This window comes from Monocercomonoides exilis (genome assembly GCF_001643675.1).
Source record: "Monocercomonoides exilis strain PA203 chromosome Unknown scaffold4-2303458, whole genome shotgun sequence".
Lineage (NCBI taxonomy): Eukaryota > Preaxostyla > Oxymonadida > Polymastigidae > Monocercomonoides > Monocercomonoides exilis.
Genome location: NW_027150549.1, coordinates 300,810 through 322,171, shown reverse-complemented (window position 1 = coordinate 322,171; position 21,362 = coordinate 300,810). Strand labels below are relative to the sequence as shown.

The 21,362-nt window shown below is 43.3% G+C and overlaps 2 protein-coding genes across 2 annotated transcripts; both read left to right on the top strand.

The window, feature by feature from the left end:
- Positions 1-871: 871 nt before the first annotated feature.
- MONOS_1790 (uncharacterized protein) lies at positions 872-12,440 on the top strand (the record flags this gene model as incomplete). Its single annotated transcript, XM_067870866.1, has 6 exons — positions 872-1,125; positions 1,618-6,261; positions 6,682-11,398; positions 11,981-12,143; positions 12,172-12,201; positions 12,400-12,440. The coding sequence occupies 6 exons, from the start codon at positions 872-874 to the stop codon at positions 12,438-12,440; spliced, it is 9,849 nt and encodes a 3,282-aa protein (XP_067734564.1).
- Positions 12,441-20,292: 7,852 nt separating this feature from the next.
- On the top strand, positions 20,293-20,904 carry MONOS_1789 (uncharacterized protein; the record flags this gene model as incomplete). The annotated part of the gene is made up of 1 exon (XM_067870854.1): positions 20,293-20,904. One exon carries the CDS (start codon positions 20,293-20,295, stop codon positions 20,902-20,904), a length of 612 nt encoding a protein of 203 aa, XP_067734563.1.
- Positions 20,905-21,362: the final 458 nt, after the last annotated feature.

The window sequence follows — 21,362 nt, the reverse complement described above, 5'->3', positions numbered from 1 at the left end:
TGGAATAATGCTTGATCAATAATTCAATGAGCAATTGCTACCACAATTTTTCGCTTATTGAAAAAAGTATTAATTTTCTATATATTAAAGAAATTGATCTTCACACTTTTCTTATTGGAATGTCTGTTATTTTTATGTCATTTTTTGTTATTCTTTTCGGTGAATATGAACACATTAAAAGTCAAAATAAATGTTATTTATTTTTGATATTGTTATCCATTGTTTTTTGGCCCATATTTAAATCTGAATGATATTTATGAAATCAAAGTTATTATTTATTTCATGTTTCCTTATTGCAATCATTCGATGTGAAACAAGTGAAAACGTGCAAAACATAAAAATATTTAGCAGTCACAAAAAAAATTCATCGTTTTGCTTATGCGTTGGATGTTCGAGTTTTTTTAAAGAAAGTCAAAAAAGTCCTGATGAAAGCGCTGAAAGAAGAATGATGGCTTTCCCAACTGAAATAAATATGAAAGAAGTGTTTTACCAAACTTTTGTTGTTTCATCGATTGCATCTTGTAATTCTTCCATAAGTTGCTTGAAAATTCGATTCAATTCGGTGAATGGAAATGCAATTGCGTCATTATTTGGCCAATCAACATTTTTTGCAGGAAGCTGTCTGTTTTCTTCTCCAAAACAATTTCCCAATGCTTTTATTCATTCATGCGACAGTTCCATTTGTTTATTCAATTTGTCTTTGGTTCCGACTCGATCGAATCACCTTTTTCCATCGTTGGTTTCCGTTCGCAGGGCAGACGCACTTCAAGGTTGTCAAAGCAGATTTGAAATCAGGGGCTCGGAATTTTCTTCTTTTTTATTGTGCGATTCAAAGCCGCTTGTCCAATCATCAAATTTTCACTGCATCTCAATGCAATCCAGCACCTTCCAGAACATATCGCAGCAATACCCCAAGAGTGGTACATTTGACAAATATTGCGCGCTATTCACGTTGTCATCCTGCATTGTTTCATCTGTGATCAACCCGACAGAAGGTTGCATTGTTCCAAAAATGACAGATGGCTCGCTAAATCTTTTGAATTCGACTTTTTTGAGATGCTCCAAAACTGCTGGCCAAAATATTAATCACACAGGCTCAGAGAGCACACTTGTGGACAACTGCTTGTATGAGAATTATTCTGTAATTTGTATTTCTCACAATTCTTCGGGTTCTTGCATTGTGAAAAATACTGACTTTCAAAATTCAACAGGGGCAACTTGCATTTATCAAAGGCGAAGTCGTGAAACGCAAGCGATCAACAACACTTTCAGTTTTATCAAAACAACTGGCTACGCATCATGCTTGGATCTCTGTGAAGGAACAGGTCCTTTAACGGTCAGAAATAATAACATGACATCTTGTGAAGCAGTTTGGGGAGGAGGTTGTTGTCACTTTCATGATGGTTTTTCAAATACAGACATTCTTTCAGATTGTTCATTTTGGAATTGTTTTGTAACAAAAAGCCATATTTATTGCAATGGAGGCGGAGCTATTTGGAATGGGGAAGGAGCAAAAATATCATATGCAAATGTTTTATTTGAAAATTGTTGTGCTAATACAACGGTTGGAGGGGCAATCTATTTTGATTCACGAAACGTCTCTTTTACTCATTACAGTTCGCTTTCTTATTGCTTGTTTATTGGGTGCAATGCTCATGGCGACGGAAAAGATATTTATGCTGAAAGACCATGGCAAGATGTGTTGAATAAAAGTCAATTCATATGTTGTTTGTCAAGCAGCTTTTCTGAAGCAAATAGACTCGTCTTTGCAGTTGGTGGTGATAAAAGCACATGGATTGGAAAAAACGATATTTTTGTTGACACTTTGGGAAGAGACGAAGCGTTATGTGGCTGGAAGACTTCGCCATGCTTAACTGTGGGCAACTCTGTTCATGACACTCCTTCAACAAACGAAAATTCTCCAGCTCATATTACAATTAATGCAGGTTCATATGTGGAGCAATCACTCATGATTGACTCAAAATATATTTTATTTGAAGGATCAAGCAATTTTGGAACAAAGTTGAGTTCCGATTCTTCAAATGGCAATGCTCTTTTCCAAATATTGTCTGGATATGCTTTCCTGACAGGATTGTTCATCATTAGGAACTCTTCTGCATCCACTTCTCTGCCTTTGTTCTTGATTTCCTCGACTTCTGGAAAGCTTGTGCTCTTCTCGTGCAAAATATCATCCGAACCATCACAAATTACCCCATTTGCAACAGCATTTGCATCCATTTCAGCTGGCCACTTAAACATGTCAAAAACAACTGTTGAATCCATGATGTTTTCTGATGTGTCTGCTCTCCGGATTGAGTCATCTACACTGTCCTGTTTCACTTTTGAGAATACCACTTTCAGAAACATCACGAGAAATGAAGGAAGTGGATCGGCTTTTGATGTGACTTTGACTTCTGGAGACGAACTGAATTTGGATGAACTGGGATTCGAAAGGTGCATGTGCAACAAAGGGAATGGAGGATCTATCAATTGCTTCCTGGATGCTGGTGGGAAAGTGACAATCGGTTCCACAAAAAGAATTGAAATGGAGGGATGCACAGCGCCACAGGACAGCATAAACAAAGGAAAAGGAGGAGGAATGCATCTAAAAGTGACAGGAAGTTCGTCGAGCTTTGCGATACGAGATGCTACGTTCAACGGATGCGAAGCCTGGAAGGGGAACAACATATTTGTTGATGCGATTTCGTTGAGCTCAACAATAACGAGGGGCACTTTCGGGTTCACACAAACAGGGATGATTGATGATGATCTGATGGGGTTTGAAGAGCAGTGCAGGACAAACCCAGTTCCTCTTCTGGCATATCTCCAGACATTTTCAGGAACAGCCCTTGTTGGAGGAGCTAAAAACAGAGATTTTTCAGGATGTGGCACAGCCAATTATCCATGTGGAAGCATTGGATATGCAGCGGCACTTCGCTTTCCCAGCAGCAAAAGAATTATCACACTGAATGCAGACTTTGAATGGACAGAATCTCTGATCTTTAATGTTTATGGATGGGAAGTGAAAAGTCCCACAAGAGGGCGAGAAATTAAAGTATCGAGCGCAACTGGCAGCCTATCTGAAGGAATGGTGACAGTTGAGATTGCAACCTCCATTTCGAATCTGAGTTTTTCAGCATCTTCACAGCTTGGGGAGCATTCTTGTTTCCTGTTGTGCCAGTCTGAGGAGCTGACAATGGCTGATTGCTCGCTCAAATGCTCATCAAGCGGAAATGTAGCATTTGGTTTTGGATTTGTGAAGATAAACGATGGGAGCCTGTTTTTGAACCGATTTTCCACAACATCGCAGATTTCATTTGGATCCGCTTCGTTGATCAGTTTGAATGGAGCTGGGATGATAAACTGTGCTGGATGCAACATGAGCAGCATCAAGAGGATGAATGGGAATGGAGGATCTATTTCGATCGCGAAGAACAACGTGTTGAATAATAACCGCAATAGAGAGATTGTGATCGATGGATGCGGATTCAGTGATTGCTGCGTTTATGGGGATGGAGGAGAAGGAGGAGGGATGAGTGCTTGGCTAGGTGAAAATGATATTCTGATTGTAAATGGCTCAACTTGTTTCGAGGGATGCTGTGCACCAAGCGAAGAAGGATGTGGAGGGAAAGGAGGAGGAATATGCATCCGCTGTGGCTATGTGTCTTCTTCTTTTGAAATAAGGAATGAAGTTGTATTTTCAAAGGAAACAAAGAACAAAGCTGAATATGGGAAGGATGTGTTTGTTGGATGTGAGAGCGGAATTTTACTTTCACAAATGATCAATTCGTCTTCACTCGGATTTTTTGATTCAAAAAGTCTTCCAACAGATGCGTTGCTTCTGAGCGGGAGTGAAAATGGAAGTGCTTACCCAGTCATTCCTCTGCATGTGTATCTTTGCATTCTTCAATCAGAAATTATCACTGACAGCGACAATGGAGCTGATCACACTCACTGTGGATTTCCTTCTTTTGCTTGCTTGTCAATCGATTACTGCATTGAGAACCGAATAAGCTATCCGTTGAACACCATCAAAGTTCTTTCAAGGTCAATAATACAACAGGAAGTTGTGATTTGGACCAAATCAGCGACTATCTATTCTGAGGCGCTTGTGCCTATTTCAGTTAGAGACACAGACAGAGCCACAAAGGATGGACTGGTGATGTGCTCCTCTCCTCTTTCCCTTTCAAATCTGTCACTGAATGTGCAAAGGCCGTTCGCAGCTGCAAGAAAAGCCTTTCTTTTATCTTCATCGTCGCTTTCCATCGCCAACTGTTGTGTGGAATTCTCTTCAGAAAATACGAATGATCCTGTTTCCTTCGGCGTGATCTTTGTTGAAAGCGGGAATCTTCTGATAAGTGGACTCAAAATAGAACAAGCAACAACATTCACAACTTCGCCAATCTTTGCAGACAACTACAATTCAATAAAGATAGAGAACAGCAGCTTGACTGGAATGAGGAGGATAAATGGAGACGGTGGATGCTTATATATCAATGAAGCAAATGGAGATGAAAAAAGTATCACAATCCAAAGTTGCAACTTCACTGGCTCATGTGACGAAGGGAATGGAATTCGAGGCGGGGGTGTCATGGGGAAGGTTGGAAGCGGAAACGTTTTGAGCGTGAAAAGCACAAGTTTTGAGAACTGCATGGTGCCTTCAGAAGATCGCGAATCGGTGGGAAATGGATTAGGCGGTGCAATGTATCTTTTTTTGCACGAAAGTATCAGAAGCCTGGCCTTCGATAATATCAGTTTCAGCGGCTGCAATGCCTGGAAAGGAAAGCAGCTGTTTGTTGATGGAGAAGATCTGAGGCAGATTATTGGGAATTGGCTGCAGTGCTTCAAAACAGAGACCATCTTGGCTGAAGATATGATGGGTTTTGAGAGAAGCACAACAAATAAAGAATTTCACATTCCTCTCGTGTTGTATTTCCGAGAATTCGGAGAGCCTTGCTTTATTGGCGGAGCAGAGGAGAACAGCTTTGACTACACAGGATGTGGGTTTTTGGATTATCCGTGCGGAACGCTGCAGTATGGGGGTTTGGTGCGATTTGGGGATTCGAAGGCGAGTTTGAGGCTCACAGGTCGTTTCTGCTTTGCAAATACGATTGTTTTGAGTTCGCAAGAGATGGACATTGAAGCAGAGACAAACGGAACACTTATAAATGTGATATCTGATGGAACAGGAGAAGGAGAAGGGCTCATCGAGACGAGCAGTGCAATCTCATTCAGTGGAATAGCATTCAATGTTTCGACAACATTCGCAGCAGCTGAAAGAAAGTGTCTGCTTCTGTGCAGCAGCTCCGCCCTTTCGCTGGTTGATTGCTCGGTGAACGCGCAATCGAAGAAGATCGACTTTGGATACGTGATTGTGAGAGGTGGGAGTCTCCATATTCTGAGGGGAGTGCTGAACGAAATAGAACTGCTGGGAGCGCCAGTGGTTGAACTGAGCGGGACGAGCAGCCGATGCACTCTGGAAGATGTGGAATGGAACAACCTAAAGACGGGATCAGTTGAAGGACTGATTGCTGTAAAGTCCAGCAGCCATGTGGAAATGAAAAACTCGAAAATATCTGGGCCGACACAGTTTGGGAACCACGGGGTCTTATTCGTTGAAGAATTGTCGAGTGCAACAGTTGAAAAGAGCAACTTCAGTCTTTTGACGAGGAACGAAGGAAACGGAGTGGTGGTTACGGGGAGAGTTGGAGCCGGAAAGAGTTTGAGCGTGAATTCTTGTTCATTTACTTCACTCAGCTGCTTGGCGAGTGGTTCGAAAGGAGGAAGCATCATCACAACTGTGTCTGCCAACGGGGAGCTGTTGTTCAACAACAACACGGTTGAAGAGAGCAAAGTGAGGAAAGCGGATGGTTTGGGGGGAGGGTTGCACATGGAGTTTTTGAGCAGCGAGGTTGGATACTCGATGAAGAACAACAAATTCCTGAGCAACGATGCGATGCTGGGATACGATGTGTATCTTGTGTGCCCCACTCCGCGGATGACGATCGACCGAAACAAGTGGGCAGGGTCAGCCACAGAAGAGCAGGAGGAGGAAACGATGTGGGTGATCGATCCATCATTTCCTGAGGGATCTGACACGCTTCTGAAATATCTGTTCCCCAGAGCGGACGAAATAATATATGTGAACACGCTCAATGGCCACACAGACGGGTGCGGCGCTGACGATTATCCTTGCGAGGAGCTTTGGTATGCTTCAAGAAAAATGACCGAGGAGAAGCGCATCCTGCGAATTCTTTCATCGTGTGAGCTGAGCGGAGAGATCGAGAGGGAAAACGAACCGACGACGATTGAAGGGAAAGGAGAGGACGGGAGTCGGGTGATTGTGGGGAAAGAGGGACACTTGAAGATGGCAGTTGGAACCACGCTCACAACACTGACGATTTCGAAGATTGGATTTGAGCTGCCTGAAACATCAGATTTCGCTGAGCTTGTGGAAGTTAGTGTGGGGAAAACGTATTTTGTGGAGTGCTCATTCGGAAATGCTGATCCGGAAACATTGGCGGAGACAAACATGAGGATAATTACAGGGAAAGGTGGAAAGATCTCGCTGGATAGAGTGGTTATAAAGAACATGGAATATAAAGCTGACTGCGGAATCTTTTTGAGCGGCGAGGTTGGGTGCACTTTTGACAGCGCGGAAGTGAGTAACATCCGATCAAGCGGGAAAGGAATGGTTGTTGGAGAAGGGGGAACTGAGCTTTTTTTGAATAAATTGAAAAGCACAAACTGTTCATTTGAGAATGGTGGGTTTGCCGTGCTGAAGAAAGTGAAGACCCTGAACTGGAAGAATGGGACAAGCATGAAGGGTTGTAGGAACGAAGGAGAGAACGGAGGATGTGGACTTATTTCTGTTGAGGGAGAAAGCGATGTTAAGATGAACGGTACAAGCATCAGCTCGTGTTCTACAAATGCGAATTACGGAAGAGGAGGCGGATTGTATCTGGACATTTCAGAGAATCCCTTGCTGAGCATTAAACTGACAGAAATAACATTTGCAGATAATTGTGCATTTGAAGGGAAAGACATATTTGTGTTGAGCACAGACGTGAATGCATCTGTTGTGAGACAAAGGTTTGCGTTTCAGCTGCAGAATGAGAGAAATGAAAGCACTGTTGATCTGAAAGGCACAGATAATGTTTTGCTGAAAGGATCTGTTACTGATCTTCTGCTATTCCTGATCCAAAGGAAGGAGGATATGATTCTTGTCTCAAGGGGAGGAATGGACATTTTGGGGTGTGGAAGTGCGGAATTCGCTTGCCTATCGTTTTGGAGAGGATATGAAAACATCGATTTGGAAGCGACGAATCGGGTTATACGAATTGATACAGAAGCAAATATCAGGAACCATTATAACCTCTCATTGTTCAAAGTTGTGTCGAGCAAGGTAGATGAGAGGTGTGAGATGCTGTTTGAGAATTCCATGGAAGCAAGCGAAGAGAAAAAATCAATTATTCAGAACTCGAAAGAATTGAAGTTTGAATTGATTCAGTTTTCGCTTCCTTCTTCTTTCTCAAACAACGAAAATATTCTTCTTTTGTCTGAATCAGCCGATTCTTGCCTTTCGCTCAATAGATGCACCTTCAAGTCCAACAGCGCATCAAACTTGGAGTTCTGCCTCATTCATTCTGAAGGAGGCAATGTTCAATTGCTGAATTGTGATTTTTCTTCACTATCTTTTTCGTCAACTCCTGTTCAGCTGACATCCTCGTGCGAAATATCTGAATGCAATTTTTCATCGATATCTGCGAAGCCGAGCCAGAAGGGAGGAGCAGTTTATGTGGAGCTGGTGGGTGAAGCGACATTTTCGATGAGCCAAACAGAAACAGATGACTGCTGCTGCTCTGAAGAATGTGGAAGAGGCGGGTTTATATTTGTTGAATGCCAAGGTGCGTCAACAGACAATCCTTTTGTTTTTGGCGAAGGCATTTCTTTTGCTGGACACAAGGCACAGGCAGGAAAAAACATATTCATCTCGGCAGGGGATCTGAACAAAAGTGTTACGCTGTCGACATTCTGCTTTGACTTCACGAAAAGAAGAGAAGACAAACTGCTGTTTTGTGGAAGGGATTTGGTCTGGAAAGACACTGGGTTGCTCCGTTTCTTGGAGACATACACAAGCCAAACAATATTTGTGAGTTCAGGTGGATACGATATTATGAGGTGCGGAAGCGAAGAGGATCCGTGCAAGGGTATGTGGAAAGGGATGAAGCAGATTGATGAAAGTGCTCCTCAGAAGTGGATTAAAATATCAGATGAAACAATTGTGCAGGACTCGTTCGTGCTCTCCAACTTTATTATTGAGCATGATGAAACCGAAGAACAAAGTCAAGGGAAGCTGATTTTTGCAAACAAGACAGAAAGTGGCACCGATCCCGCAATTAGCAGCGAGGGAGTTTTGCAGCTGAACAGGATTTCAGTTGTGCTGTCGGAAGGGTTTTGGAACGAGCGGCAGTATTCATTTGTTGGAAAATGTGGGGTAATTGGGATAAGTGATTGTTCGTTTGCAGCTGAGACACGTGGAGATGCTCCAGCGAAGGTTGGGCTCTTGTTGATGGAAAGCGGAGTGCTGAATGTTTCGAAGCTGTCAGTTGGGAATGTGATGTCGGAGATGGGTGTGTTTGCGATCAGCAACGGATGCGATTGTGCAATGCAGCATCTTGCGGCTTCGGGATGTACATTTTCTGGAGTAAGTTTTGTGAAAATAGTTTCTCGCTCATACCAAAAGGAGAATGCTGCTGACTGCTCTGTCGCCATCAAAAACTCCACATTCCAGCTGATCACTCGGAATGGCAACGGGCCTGCAATTATCAGTTCGTCTGGCTGTGCTTCAGTGATATCAATCAGCGGATGCACATTTGATTCGTGTAAGGCAGTTGGGTCAGAGAAGGGTGGCGGTATTTTTGAGGAGCTTCATAGCGAAGGAGCTCTGTCAATGAGCAAGTCATCAGTGATTCAGTGCGGATGCAGCAACGACAATGGAAAAGGAGGAGGGATTTACATATATGCAAATTTTGAGGGCGCACTCTCGTTTCTGTTTGAGAAGATGGCATTCAAAGGAAACAGCGCGAAAGTGGGGAATGATATTTTTGTGGAGTGTGTTGACATCGAAAGCCAGATCAATGAGACGCAATTCTATTTTGACTTGCGAGACACAGCATATACGCGGTTGAATGCTATTTACGGAATCGACTCCACAAACCACAAGAGCGACACAAATCTGATGGATTTCATCACAATCCACCAGGCAGACACCATCATCCTGTCATCCGCTCCCTCCAAGAACGGGAAGAATGACAGACAATGCGGAACACTGAAGCTTCCGTGCCTGACAATCGGCTATGCGCTGAGCCATTTGACGAACGATGTGGAAAGCAGACTTCTGGTGGATGACGAGTCGTTTGTTGAAAAGGAGATGGATCTGGAAGATCTTTCAATTGCGTCTCGAAAGGAAGATCCCTCGAAACTCACCATATTCCGCGATATTGCGCACACAAGATCCAGCGTAATATCAACATCAGGAAGCGTCTCTGTCTCGAAGATTGAGTTTTTCTTTGAATCAGACTTTTCTTCAGCACACCACATTTTGCTCACAGCAGAATCTGGAAGCCTGTCGTTGTTTGCATGTAGCTTTGCCCAATCGCAGGAAGAAAGAAGTGCTCAAATGATTGAACTGACGCTCATCTCAATCGAAAATGGGCAAGTGACTGCTTCACAGATAAAAATATGTCACATGCACTTTTCTGCCGAAGCTTCAATTCGAATCGCTCATTTGAGTGGTTGTGTGCTGCTCTCTGAAATGAAAGTGGAAGATACTGTTCTGAACAAAGGCGCTTTCATTTTGATTGAAGGGGAACAACCATTTTCTGAACAGCAAAAGAGTGGAGGCGAAAGAAGTGTTGAACTCAAAGATGCATCATTTGATAATGTTTCGTCTGCGCAGCAGGAGGAAGGAATCATTGCTTGCTCGTTGTTCAAAGGAGGGATTTGTTTGGCGAATTGCACTTTTTCCAATGCCTCTTCGAAGTCTGAGGCAGGAAGCGTGATGAGTTTTTGTGATTGCAACAACGTGACATTGCATTGGAACGTGCTTCGAGGTGACCTGGATCATTCAGAAAAAAATGAAAGCAACAAAGAGGAGCACATTTGCAAATGGGCATCTTCGGTCGTTTCATTTGTCAACAGCACCTCTTCGATGAAAGACACCACAATTGAGAACTTTTCAAAAGGAGGAATGAGCGTGTTTGGAGGGAGCATGATGATTGAAGATGGAAAATTCATAAACAACAACCCGAAGATAGAAAATTATCAATCAGTTCGGAGAAATATCGTTTGTGCAGGCTCAGGGTTGTTGAAGGTGGCAAGTGTGAAAGGAGGAGACGGAGTGAAGGAGGGGTCGTCGCTGTGGGTGCTGAATGAAGGGTGTAAGCTGGGCGGGATAGCAGAAGAGAGAGAATCAGCGTTTTTCATTCCGGAACTGGAAAGTGTGGAGGCGGAGGAGGACGGGAGTGTGACGAGGCTGAAGTTCGTTGGGCTGCTTCTTGTGCCGTGCAATCTGTCGTTTCGGGTGGTGAAGAGGGTTGGGTCGGAGGCGTTGGTAGAGAGATACTCATTTGAAGAGGGAGGGTTTGTGTCAGAGGCAGAAGTGTTGGGGGCGGTGCCTTCAAAGACGATTTATGAGGCAGGAGAGGAGACAGAAGTGTCTGTGTGCATTCTGTTTGGAAATGCAGAGGCACCTTCATCAACAAAAGCATTTGTTTTGAAGAACGGAAGCGATCCGAAAGCAAATGGAGACGGAAAAGCTGTTGAAAGTGGAAAAGGATATGGTTCTTCTTCAACTGTGATTATAATTGTGTTGGTAATAATTCTGTTGATTGTTCTGATAATTTCTGTGATATTCATTGTTCGGTGGAGAAAGCAGAAGAGAAGGACAAAAGAGCTGGAGGTGATTGTGGAAGACACAGTGAGGAAGGATCCGAAGGCGTTTGAGATGGTAACAATGGAGATGTCGCCTGAGGAGCAGTGGAGGAGGGCTGAGAGAGAGGCTGAGAAGAAGAATGAAGAGAGGATGAAGAAGAGAGTGTATGATACGAATATGGAGCATTCTGAATCATCAGAGCATCTTTTGAGTGAGAGTGGCTCAACAGAATACATTCTGGGGAAAGACTCAGACAAGATTCCTGAATGGATGTTGGAGAAGGAGGAAAATGAGGAAACAAGAAAGCGAACGCCATCTCCATCCATCTCATCCACTTCAACCACTTCAACGACTGATTCAGATTCCACATTTGTTCGAGGAGAGGATCTGTGTCCAACCACCTCGTCGATGTCGAATCTGGTGGATGCAATGGCCTGCTCATCGCCTCATGAGAAGCTGATTGTGGATCTGAGAGATTCGCTGTTCATGCTGCTGCATGGAAGGAACAAGACAAAGGAGATGCCGATCGGGTCGCTGGAGGAGAGAGAAGTGACAGCTGCGCAGATCCTGTTCTGGGTGGCGAATCTTGCGCTCCACTCGTTTGATGAGATGGAAAACAAGCTTCAGTCACTTGCGAATCTGAGCCCGCACATTGTGCTGTTCTCTGAGCACATGGTGATCTGCATTGTGATGCACTCTGATTTGCTTTCATCTGGTGACAGTTCAGACTCATCATCGATCTCTTCGTCGACTGTTGTGACATCTGCCAGTGATGATAGCGAAGACTCTCTGCCCTCGTCAGCGTTTGAGGATGAGAATGATTTCAAAAAAGAGTGTCTGAGGTGGATGGCGCCTGAGCTGCTGAGCGGGGCAAAGAAGCAGGCGACGAAGAAGACTGTTGCATTCTCGATTGGGATGATGCTGTGGGAGTGCCTGACACTGCAGATCCCGTTTGGGGAGTATGAGGCAGTGATTGCGGGAGACAAGATTATTAAAGGAGAAAGACCAAACGCTTCTTCAGTCAGCATGTCAACACATTTTGAGTCTATTAAAGCGTGTTTGTCTGCAAAAGCATCATGTCGGCCTACACTTGTAGAATTGAAAAGATCGTTTATCCAGTATTTTTCAAAAGGGACAGTGTTCGTGACTGTCTCAGATGCGATTGATTTTGAGGATGAAGAAACAGACGAAAAAGAAGTGAGCGCGAGTATCATTTATATTTCTGAAAAGTTAAGAGGAGAAAACAACTAGAACTGAAATCCTCAGTATGATAGATAAAATTTATTAATGTGAAAGGTTTTTAAGTTTCAAAATGATAATTCAGAAATATTTTTAAAACTATTGTTCAAAATGATGTTTCTTTTGTAACAAGTATTCAATTGTGATTTATTCAAGATTATTTTTCGACTTTAGACTTTTAGTGATTTTCACTTTTTAATAATATTGCGTTAATTAATCGAAAGGGCTGATCCTTTTTGAAATCACACTTTCGTTCGAGTTTTGATCAGCCAAATAAAAAAATAAAAAAAATAAAAATAAAAATAAAAAAATAAAAAATAAAAAATAAATTAAAAAATAAAATAATAAAATAATCACAGTAATTGATCTTTTCCATAATGTAATTTTGTCTGAAATTCAACATTGCTTTGTGTATCTGAGGAAGAACAGGAGTCATGCTTTTCACGAGTATTAGTGTCTCAATAATTCTTTCCGCTCTATTCTGCAAAGAAGGTATCAGTTGGAAAGGAGATGAATCCAAAAAGAACGATTTTCAGGAATATGGCATTGGTAGGCTAGGAAACGTCAATGAGTTAAACAAAAATGAGTCATTTTCACACATAGTTAATGCAATCAATGCAGTTGAGCCCAAGGGGATGTATGATTTGGATACATCTGGCTGGTCGTCAAATACAGAAAAGAGCATAAAACGATTGCAGGAGGATTCAGAGAGGGCATTTGATCATAAGTTTCTTGCTGGCGCACTCAATAATGATATGAACAAGTGGAGCTGTATTAGAAGCCGGATGATGGTTCTGAACTCATCGTTGGCTGTTGAGAGAATAAAAATTAACCAAAAAATTGCTTCTGCCATTTCTATGAGAAACGAATTATCTACATTGTCTGTTAGTGATTGCATCATAAATGCGGTGACAGAGACGGATTTATCTCCTTTTGACTGTGCTGGAGGAACGATAAGAATGATGAATATTTCTTTCCGAAGTCCCTTTACGCAGCAGGCATGGCCGTCTCTTGTTTCAGCAGGAATCTCCACACAGCCATTGACAGGGAGCGTTTATGTTTTGAGCTGCACCTTTTCTTCGTTTTGTGCCTCGTCTGCGAATCCGTTCATTGGTGATATGGATTTGTCATTTGCCTCAGCTTCTTTTTGCAGCTTCCACAATGTGTCTGCTCGGAGCAGCAACAAAAACTCTCCACAAAGGCATTCTTTGCAGGAGAGCAAAATCGAAGGATGCACGGTCACTGATTGCGTTTGCCCATTTTATGGTGTTCTTGTTTCTGGCTCTCGTGGATGTGGCTTTGGCTCCTCGAACACTTCTTTCATTCGTTCGAAAAACACAATTTCTCACCAGATTTATACAAATAAAACGCAATCATTTCCAGAAGGTGATATCAAATTCGAAGATTGCAATTTCACCGAATGCAGTGCCTCTTATGGTGGTGCAATTGCAGTTAAAGGCAGTGCAAAGCTCACCGTTGACAAATGCTTGTTTGCAGAATGTGTTGATACATTTCCAGATCCATATGGATATGGAGGTGCAATATTTAGCAATGGAAGCGATTGTAGCATTGAGAATTCAATTTTTAATAATTGCAGAGGAATGGGAGCCAGTTCTATCGGAGGAGCATTTGCACATAGTACAAATAGTTTTTCTCTGATAATTGGCTGTTTTTTTGAAAACTGTTCAGCAGCTTTTGGAGGAAGTGTCGTATGGGATGAAGGAGCAAGTGGATCACTTTACAACTCTGTATTTAAAAGCAGCAGCACATTTAGATACTATGCTGGAACCGTATTTCTTCAAGAACCAAGGACTGATTTTGTAATGTCAAATTGTTACTTATTAAAAGGAGATTCTCCATTTGGAGCAGGTGGCTTTGACACAACGAATAATACTTATAACAAAAATGAAAAAATTCAGTTTTGCTTATTTGAAAACAACACGGTGCGGAAATCGACGCATGCAGCAGATATTTATATAGGAAATGGATTTAGCTTGGGAAATACAATTCAGATATTGCAATGCTTTTCTCTTTCAACAGCTCCAAGAAAAGTTGTTCAGTGTTCTGAATATGCATTGGACTGCGGAGATAAAGGTGTTCAATATGATTCATATCTGCCAACAGCTCAGCCAGAAATACACATCAGCAATTCTGGAAGAAATATGGACACATGTGGAGAAACAGGTTCGGAATGCCAAACGGTGGAATATGGAGTTACAAGATGGAATTCATATTTGAGGCAGAATGTTTTTATGGCCAGTGAAGAATTCAAAGAAGATATGATTGACATTGAATGGAGAAATATCATTCTCAGCGGGGCAGAGAACAACTCATCTGCAATAAAGTGCAACGAAGCCTCATCAACAGACTGCTTGATCTCCATTGGCAATGGTTCGCTGAATGCAAAGAGGATTCAATTTGTTTGTGTGTTCAACCGATCTGCGATTGCAGTCGGCTCCTCAGGCTCAATTCAGTTGGAGCTGTGTAGTTTCACTAAAAGCTTCCAATTAGCACAGCCATCAACAAAATCCCTGATTCAGGTTGATGAAGGTTCGTTGACGATGGAATTTGTGAATGTCTCTGGATTTTCATTTTCGCAAGGCTGTGCAATTGCTTTGTCGGATTGCAAGACTGTCTCTCTTTCGAATGCTTCTTTTTTGAATGTTGAGAGCGAGCAGAACGGAGGATGCCTGAATGCTGTGTGGAGAGAAGGGTTTGAGGATGGCTGCGATGCTTCAATAAGCGGATGCGCCTTTGAGCATTGTATTGTTTCAGGTGATGGAAATGGAGGTGGGGCGCTGTTCCTCTCGCTGCCAAACACATGTTCAGCAACAATTTCTTCATGTTCGTTCGAAGAATGCGAGGCGCCTTTCGGTTCGCAGGAGGGATTCGGGGGAGGGATTTTTCTGAATCTTGAGCACTCTGATGCAGCATTTGTCATCACAAATCCATCATTTTCTTCAGAAAAGCCAAACAAAGCGAAGCATGGAAACGACTTGTTTGCTCAATCCCCGAACCTGAAGGAATCGATCACAAAAGCAACGCTTCCTTTTGCTTGTTCATTGGGACACAGCTCCTTCGATGATTTGCGTGGGTTCAATGGAAATGATCATGAGCATTCAATTCCGTTGGTTCTGTTTTTTGAGGAAGTTGGAAGTACAATCCATGTTGGAAGCGATGATGGAGCTGATTCTGTTGTGTGTGGGTTCTCTGATTATCCGTGCCAGTCAGTTGATTATTGCATGGAGAGACTGGAAGAGGAAAATGCAAAGGCAGTAGCTGTCGTTGAATCAGCGATAATTGAAAGCGAACTGAATTATCCCAATTTGATCTTGAGGTCGTCAAACGCATCAAAAGCCGAAATCACTTGCATCAAATCGCTGAATGCGTTGAGTGGAAAAGTAATGGCTGCTACAGGGAACACATCCATCGAGTCAATCTGCTTTTTTCTTCCTTCTTCATTTGATTCTGGGATCGAAACATTGATATTCTTGACTTCTGAAAGCAACCTGTCGCTGACAAAGTGCGCATTCGAGATTCAACAGGGAGAGCTCGAACAGATAGGTTACTGGCTGTTTCAGATTTGTGGAGGAATACTAAATATCGACAGCTGCACCTTGAGTTTTGACTGCCTTCAGCACGCACCCATAGCCGTGTGCGAGAGCGACACAAGCACTCCAAGAACGATTATTTCATTGAATGTGAAAAACACAGACATTGGCTATCAGCCCCTCATCCATGTGATTCTATCCTCAACATCCAAACTTCTGAATGATGCCGCAACGAGCAGTGGGATCATATCTCTTGCTTCATGTTCTTTCGAAGGGATAACTAATGGCAACGCAAACAGCGCTGCATTAATTTCATCTCCAATTTCGAGCCATATTGAGTGTTTGCACTGGAATGTCACGAATGCCAAAGGTGCTGAGAGCATGGAGGGAGGTGCAATGAAAATTGTTATCGAAGCTGAATCCCAATTTACGATGGAGAACGTCACATTCACGAAATGCTGCGCTGAATGTGAAACAGCCGGAAAAGGAGGAGGCATCTATTTCGACTGCTCCGCTTCCAACGCGTTCTCCTTCCAGCAGATAGCCTTCGATCAGTGCTCTGCAAAGCACGGGAAAAACATGTTCTTTCTCTCGTCAGATCTGAACGTTTCCATCACAAAGCAGACATTGACATTTGAAGTGAGTGAGACAGCAAGCGACACAAACTTGTTCGTCGGGAACGACACCACAAAAACAAACTTCGATCTGTGCCGATTTCTGATTGGATATGCTTCTCAAGAAATCCATCTCAGCAAGAACAGCGGGTGGGATGTCCTCAGATGTGGGAGTGGAGAAGAGCCATGCGCAACAATGGAGTATGGGCAGAAGCATTTTTGTCTATTTGATGAGCCAGCTCAACCAAGCATGAACACTTTCGTGATTATCGATGAAGTTCTAGTGGATTGCGAAGTCAACATTTCAAACAATACTCTGACCTCTACTGGTACAGGGTCATGTCCAACTCTGACTTTTGGAGCAGCCATTTCACCTCAGGCAGGAAAGGAAGAAGAAAGCGATTCTGTGCTGACAAACACCGGCACATGCACCCTCATTAACATTGAGATCTGCTGCGGGGATGGATCTGAATGGAAGCAGACGAAGCTGATTAGCTCGACTGGTAACTCTTTTGCTGCTCAAAGCTGCTCATTTACCAGCACTTCTGAGGCAGCCATTCCTTATTGCATCGTTGCCTGCCTGTCTGGAACATGCGAACTGTCATTCTGCTCGTTCCAGTCCATCAAAGCCGAAAGTCACATTCTGATAGCCTCACATGAGAGCAGCATTGACTGGACGAATGTTTCGATGAGCAACATGGAACTGATGGGCAAAAGCATTGTGGCAGTGTTGGCGCAGGCTGAGTGGAGAGGCGAGTCGCAGAGATTGAATGAAGGCAGCAGTCCAACAGTGCAACTGAGATGCTGCACGCTCCATTCGCTTCTCCAAAATGCACCATATGAGCCCTCCATCATCAGCTGCACTGGCAGCGAGCCTTGCGGTGTGTCTATGCAAAACACATCGATCAAGAACAGTGGAAGCAGCCAAAGTGAGAGCGGTGGAGGAATGATTATGAGCCTAAGCGAAGGAGGCTTTTTTGAGTGCAGTTTTTCAGCTATCTCTGGATGTTTCTGCTCTGCAACTGGAAGAGGAGGCGCAATATTTCTGGATTGTTCATCAATCACGAGCGATGGTCCTTTGCCGTTCCTCTTGGAAAACACAACTTTCTTTGGCAACATGGCGTTTACAGGACGAGACCTGTACGTGAGATGCACAAATATCGAATCACAAATCAGCATTGAACTTTTCCAGCTCGACTTCAGACCTCCGTTTGTTCGGGATCTTGCAATGTGGGGATGCACCGCACAGAATTATTATGACGAAGAAGATTTGTTAGAGCTGATTGTTGTGTATCAGAGCGAGACGATATTTGCGTCTTCTTCAGCTGATAACGCCTCTGACACGCTTCAGTGTGGTGCAATCAGCGGGACATGTTCTTCATTGAATGTTGCGTTGTCACACATCATTCCATCTGCTTATAGCAATTTGCTCATCGACAAAAATGCGCTGGTGTCTGGCGAAGCAAGTGCACGTGATGTGACGATCAAGTCGCTGGAGCAGGAAAGCGACAAAGGGGTGCTCCACCTGAACTGCTCCATCGAGAGCAAGACGAACAGTCTCGTTGCATGTTCGTCGAGAGTGAAAATTGAATTTCTAACATTTTTGTTTGGAAGCACTTTTACTTCTTCTCATTCCAGCTTAATATCGCTGACTGATGGCAACTTGTCGATTGCAGACACAATCTTTGCTCAAGAAGCTTCTGATAGAAACTCTGAAATTGAACTGAATTGCTCGATTGTTGAAATGAGCGGTGGAAGATTGACGATTTCTTACTGCCGTTTTGCAGGCCTCTGTCTCAGTTCTTCATGCCTGGCAGCAAGTCGTGGGGAGTATTGCTTGTTTATGGACCTGAACATTTCTGATGTGAATTCTGGAAAGCTATTTGATTTTCACAATCTGGTGAACCTTTCTATGCAGCAAGTGCTTGTTTCCAGCTGCATGTTTGATCGATCAGCTCTCATCCTTCGGAGCTGCAAAGACTCTCAGCTTCAGAAAATTCAAATCAGAAATGCCGAGAGCAAAGCAAGCTTAATTGTGTTTTCCTCAGATGGTTCAGGAGGCCATTCAAACATCAGGTGCAGCCACCTGGAATTCGACAATACACTCGTTTCAAAGGAATCTTTGCTTTCTGTAGAATGCGAAGATGCAAATGTTGAGATGAATTTCTTGGCCATTTCCAACGCGATGCTTATGGAAGGATGTGCAGTGAACGTGAAATCAAATGAATCAGAATTCAGGTTGAAGCAATCATCATATCAAAATATTACCAGAAATTCGCTTGGTCCGTGCTGTTTTTCTTCTTCTTCTTCTTCTTCTTCTTCTTCGTCTTTGTTAGTGGAGTTGGAGAACTGCACCAGCCAAAAATGCAACTCTTCCTCAGATAAAGGGAGAATTGTGACTTTGACATATTTAGCTGATGCAAACTTATCTTTATGTGCATTTGATGGAGCAGCAAGCACGCAAGAGTTTGGAATAAACGAAGATTCTTTCGAAAATGTGTGCCAATGGAATGGGTCGATGGTTGATCTTCAAAATTGCTCCGGATTGATGAAGGATTCGACACTGGCAAATTCAGAAAATGGAGGGCTTTCCTTGTCAGGAGGAAATGTGGAGATTGAGAAAGGAGAATTCATGAACAACAATCCATCAATAGCGAATTATGGATCGGCAAGGCGGAATATTTTGTGTGGAAAATCAGCAAAATTGAAAGTTACGAGTTTGAAAGGAGGGGATGGATGGGAAAGAAATACGTCGCTGTGGATATTGGATGAAGGATGCACGCTGGAAGGAATAGCGAAAGAAAGGGCATCTGCATTTTTCATCCCGAAAGTGGAGAGCGTATCATCGGAAACGTCAGGGGAGAAGGTGGACGTTGCGTTCAGAGGATCGGTTCTCCTCCCTTGCAACCTCTCGTTCAAGACAGTTGCAGCGATTGGGGATGAGGAGGTGGTTGAGAAATATTTGTTTGATGCAAGCGGTTTCATATCAGAGGAAGAGGTGCATGGGTCTGTACCTGTCAAGACAATTGAAGGCGTGCCAAGTGAAGCAGAAGTGAGGGTGTGCATTTTGTTTGGAAGTGCCGATTCTCTATCGGCCACTGATTCATTTGTCCTGAAGAACGGAAGCAATCCGAAAGCAAATGGAGATGGAAAACCTGTTGAAAGTGGAAAAGGATATGGTTCTTCTTCAACTGTGATTATAATTGTGTTGGTAATAATTTTGTTGATTGTTCTTATAGTTGCCGTTGTTCTGGCTGTTCGATGGAGAAAGCAGAAGAGAAGGACAAAAGAGCTGGAGGTGATTGTGGAAGACACAGTGAGGAAGGATCCGAAGGCGTTTGAGATGGTTACGATGGAGATGTCACCTGAGGAGCAGTGGAGGAGGGCTGAGAGAGAGGCTGAGAAGAAGAATGAAGAGAGGATCAAGAAGAGAGTGTATGAAAATAGCTTGGGACATTCAGAGTCATCAGAGCACCTTCTTTCTGAGAGTGGATCGACAGAATACATATTGGGAAGAGACTCAGATAAGATTCCTGAATGGATGCTGGAGAAGGTTGACGAAAAAGAAGAGGAGGAAACAAGAAAGCGAACACCATCACCATCCATCTCATCCGCTTCAACCACTTCAACGACTGATTCAGATTCCACATTTGTTCGAGGGGAGGATCTGTGTCCAACCACCTCGTCGATGTCGAATCTGGTGGATGCAATGGCCTGCTCATCTCCTCATGAGAAGCTGATTGTGGATCTGAGGGATTCGCTGTTCATGCTGCTGCATGGAAGGAACAAGACAAAGGAGATGCCGATCGGGTCGCTGGAGGAGAGAGAAGTGACAGCTGCGCAGATCCTGTTCTGGGTGGCGAATCTTGCGCTCCACTCGTTTGATGAGATGGAAAACAAGCTTCAGTCACTTGCGAATCTGAGCCCGCACATTGTGCTGTTCTCTGAGCACATGGTGATCTGCATTGTGATGCACTCTGATTTGCTTTCATCTGGTGACAGTTCAGACTCATCATCGATCTCTTCGTCGACTGTTGTGACATCTGCCAGTGATGATAGCGAAGACTCTCTGCCCTCGTCAGCGTTTGAGGATGAGAATGATTTCAAAAAAGAGTGTCTGAGGTGGATGGCGCCTGAGCTGCTGAGCGGGGCAAAGAAGCAGGCGACGAAGAAGACTGTTGCATTCTCGATTGGGATGATGCTGTGGGAGTGCCTGACACTGCAGATCCCGTTTGGGGAGTATGAGGCAGTGATTGCGGGAGACAAGATTGTGAAAGGAGAAAGGCCGAGGAGCGAGATGATTCGGGGGTCGAAGTATTTCTGGATGGTTCAGAAGTGCTTGTCGGGTGGAGGGTCAGAGAGGCTGAGCTTGGTGGAGCTGAAGAAAGAGTTTATCGAAAGATTTCCGAATGGAGCAACGATGCTGACTGCGTCGGATGCGATCGACGTTGTTGAAGCGTGTGCTGGAAACAATGAGGGATCGGAGGCATGCTCTTATACAGTTGACAGCGATGGGGCGATCCGGCTGATCCGAAAGTGTGGGGGAAAAGAGAATTTCGAATGAAAATGGCAGAGCTTTGGAAGAATAAGCAGTTTGTTGTTTCGATAATCGATTTTTTGTTTTGTTTTGTTTTGAAAAATGTTGCTGGGTGACAATTGAGCGTTTCCATCTTTCTTTCAATCCAACCATCTTTTTTCGATTTCCTTCCTTCCTTCTTTCTTTTTCTTATCTTTTTTTACCTTCTGTTTTCAGTTTTGTATTTTGTGTATTAATATTTTGTGTTGTATATCATAGTTATTTTTTCTTTTCTTTTAATCTTTTTTTTTTTCGTTTTGGCATGTCTATCTTGAATTATTTGTTATTCCATCTTTTTCGTTCACTTGTGTTTTGAGATATGTGCAGCCATCATGCATTTGGAAGAGATTTTTTTGGTGGTTTTGATTATCATCTTATTTCGATTAGTGTGTCACTTTTGACCGATTTGTGTGTATTTTGCTTTCTTGAAATCAGAAAAATAGTCA